A 2354-nucleotide genomic window follows, 5' to 3' on the forward strand; every position below is an offset into this window, starting at 1 on the left:
CTTAAACTCCTTACAGAATAAGTATTCGGTTACAACCAAAAAATATTATAAATTTTATAATATTTTAAATCGAACTTGAAACGGTCTTAAATAGAAATTAAGCTGTCGTACGGCAGAAATATCCGGTGAACATGAAGGAAGATAAGCCGGTTGCAGATTCCCTACTCTAAAATATCATAGCCCTCTTTGCTTAAAGAACTTGTTCTGCAATGTTCATGTGCAAAGCAATGTGAAGTTGACTATATGATAAACAATGATAAAAGTACCAAAAGGAGGGTAATATTGCTAACTTTGATAACATTTGGAGATTAAATTACAAAGGGTACCCTTTCTTCTTTTTCCTTTTTTTGAATTGCTCTTGTTTTAATGGTTGATGCCGATCAAAGACAGATTACCAAACACTAGACTGGTTTTTTTCCCTATGAAGAGGTTAATCTGAATCCCAGGTACATACAGGAAAAGAAAAGTGTTGAACCATGTCTTTTTTTTAAGGTTTTCTTCTGAAATAAGGAAAACTATCGCAACAACTGCTTTCTTCATGGTCATCCGTGTCATTACTCGAAACTTGAGTGATCCCACTGGAGACAGAGGATGAAGAAGGGACAAGGTTCAAGTCGGTCTTGTTCTTGGTCAGGAAATCATAGAAAACAGGCCTGCTCTTTGTTCTTGGTTTGCTGCAAGATTGTTGTTGCAGACCACCTTCATCGTTTTTAGTACTTCTTTTCTTCAAGAATATGCGGCACAATACCCAATTTTCCATAGGAACCGCATTGGTCTACACAAGTTTTTGAAGAAAGAAAAACAAAAATCATGGATTTGGTTCACCAATGTAACATGCCAGGTTTTTAACAGAAACAAGCAAAGAAGCGAGAGTTTTACCTTGGTTTGGTTCTTCTTGTCTAGTGGGGCATTGCAGGCCGATGTCTCGGCGCTGACAATTCGATACTCATGCATAATCCAATCTGTTCGACATCCATTCGGGGCTTTTCCTCCGTAAAAAACCAAGGTTTTCTTCATCCCCACAGCTTGGTTTCCCCCGGATGTCACGATTTGTTTGTCGAGTCCGGTTGCTTTCCAATAGCCTGAAACCGTGGCTCTGTTGGATCTATTGGTATTGGGATACTTAGCTTCCCTTGTGCTGAAAAAGTACCTCTCCTGCTCCAAATCACCTGGTTTTATGACAAAACACCCATATGCATAAAAAAAACCAATTCAATTTGGTTGTAGAATGAGAATTAGATTATGTACGCGAGTTGTTCAACCAACCTGGCAAATCCCAAGGGTCGGCTTTGCAAACATCGACCTCGGGAATGATAGATGCAGGCAAGGGCCAAGCCAGCACCTTTCTTCTCAAGTATTGAACCACTAACTCTTCATCCGTGGGGTGGAAACGAAACCCAGGAGGCAATCTCAGCACACCATTCTTCACAAAATTAAGCTTCTCCATCTTCAACGACAAAAGAAGAAGCCTTGAAGGAGATTAAGAACAAAAACCCAGAAAGGAGTCTTGAAAACACCCAATGGAGCCTATAATTCAAGCATCCCACAAAGAAAAAAGGGAAAAGCATGTAAATTAGTGAAATTGAAGAGAGAGAGAGAGGTGGGTAGAAGAGAAGGGAAAAGTGTGGGCTCTTTATAGATGGTAATGGTGTGAATAAGGAGGATGAGAATGGCGTAAACAAGACTCAATCTTTATTTAGACGCTAAATTAACGACGGGTGTAACAAGTAAAATCAAAATTGGAGTCTCTTGGAAAAGGGTTTAAGATGTTTTTTAAGATGAAACAACCGAATGCGTCTAAAGTGGGAAGCCTAGTTGTGTTGTGTTGGACTTCTTCGTCCCAATGCGTATGGGAATAACCGTAGCTGCTTCACTTCTTTTTCAACTCTTTTCCTTCCTTCCATAATATTATCTTAACCTTACTTTCTTTTTTTATTATTATTCATTTCTCTCCTCTCTTCTACTCAAATTTGAATTCAGATGTCTGAATTTTTTTAATTTATTTTTAAAAACTCAACATTAATTATGAATTGGATCTAAATATTTTTTAATATAAATACTCATATTTGATATATTAATCAATTAATTCAAATTAGATATTATGAAAGTTTAATATAGAGGTCACTATCTCAATCTATTTTGTTCAATTCACAATGCTATAATTTAAATTTCTGACCTTATTTCAGGGATTTAGTGTCTCATCTCAATAGATCAATTAGTTATTGGTTCAATTTAATACTTTTTTTTACTATTGTTATACCTTCGAAGGTCACTTTTGAAAATTACCAGTTCCCCGTCAGTCGATACCTCAGATAAAATCCTTCGCTTACCAGAAGTTTCAAGGAATTTATATC

The 2354-nt window shown here is 36.8% G+C and overlaps 1 protein-coding gene across 2 annotated transcripts; it reads right to left on the minus strand.

Moving 5' to 3' along the window:
* Positions 1 to 481: 481 nt before the first annotated feature.
* On the minus strand, positions 482 to 1587 carry LOC120188405 (NAC domain-containing protein 83-like). 2 transcript variants are annotated; one of them, XM_039191845.1, is made up of 3 exons: positions 1267 to 1587; positions 905 to 1169; positions 482 to 764 (listed from the first exon to the last, which is right to left on the minus strand). In XM_039191845.1, the coding sequence occupies exons 1-3, from the start codon at positions 1445 to 1447 to the stop codon at positions 488 to 490; spliced, it is 723 nt and encodes a 240-aa protein (XP_039047776.1). In that variant the 5' UTR covers positions 1448 to 1587; the 3' UTR covers positions 482 to 487. The 2 variants fall into 2 exon arrangements, with proteins under 2 accessions (XP_039047776.1, XP_039047775.1); XM_039191844.1 differs by having other exon boundaries at positions 482 to 775; positions 880 to 1169; positions 1267 to 1573.
* Between the last annotated feature and the right edge of the window lie 767 nt (positions 1588 to 2354).

Source organism: Hibiscus syriacus, unplaced genomic scaffold, assembly GCF_006381635.1.
Source record: "Hibiscus syriacus cultivar Baekdansim isolate YM2019G1 unplaced genomic scaffold, ASM638163v2 tig00116944_pilon, whole genome shotgun sequence".
NCBI lineage: Eukaryota > Viridiplantae > Streptophyta > Magnoliopsida > Malvales > Malvaceae > Hibiscus > Hibiscus syriacus.

Bases quoted from the DNA above. Each gene is read 5' to 3' on its own strand.
- LOC120188405 (XM_039191844.1), bottom strand. From the start codon at position 1,447: ATGGAGAAGCTTAATTTTGTGAAGAATGGTGTGCTGAGATTGCCTCCT. The intron at 1,170-1,266 runs GTTGGTTGAACA...TCATAAAACCAG, and splicing joins CGACCCTTGGGATTTGCCAG to GTGATTTGGAGCAGGAGAGG. The intron at 776-879 runs GTAAAACTCTCG...AAACTTGTGTAG, and splicing joins ACAAGAAGAACCAAACCAAG to ACCAATGCGGTTCCTATGGA.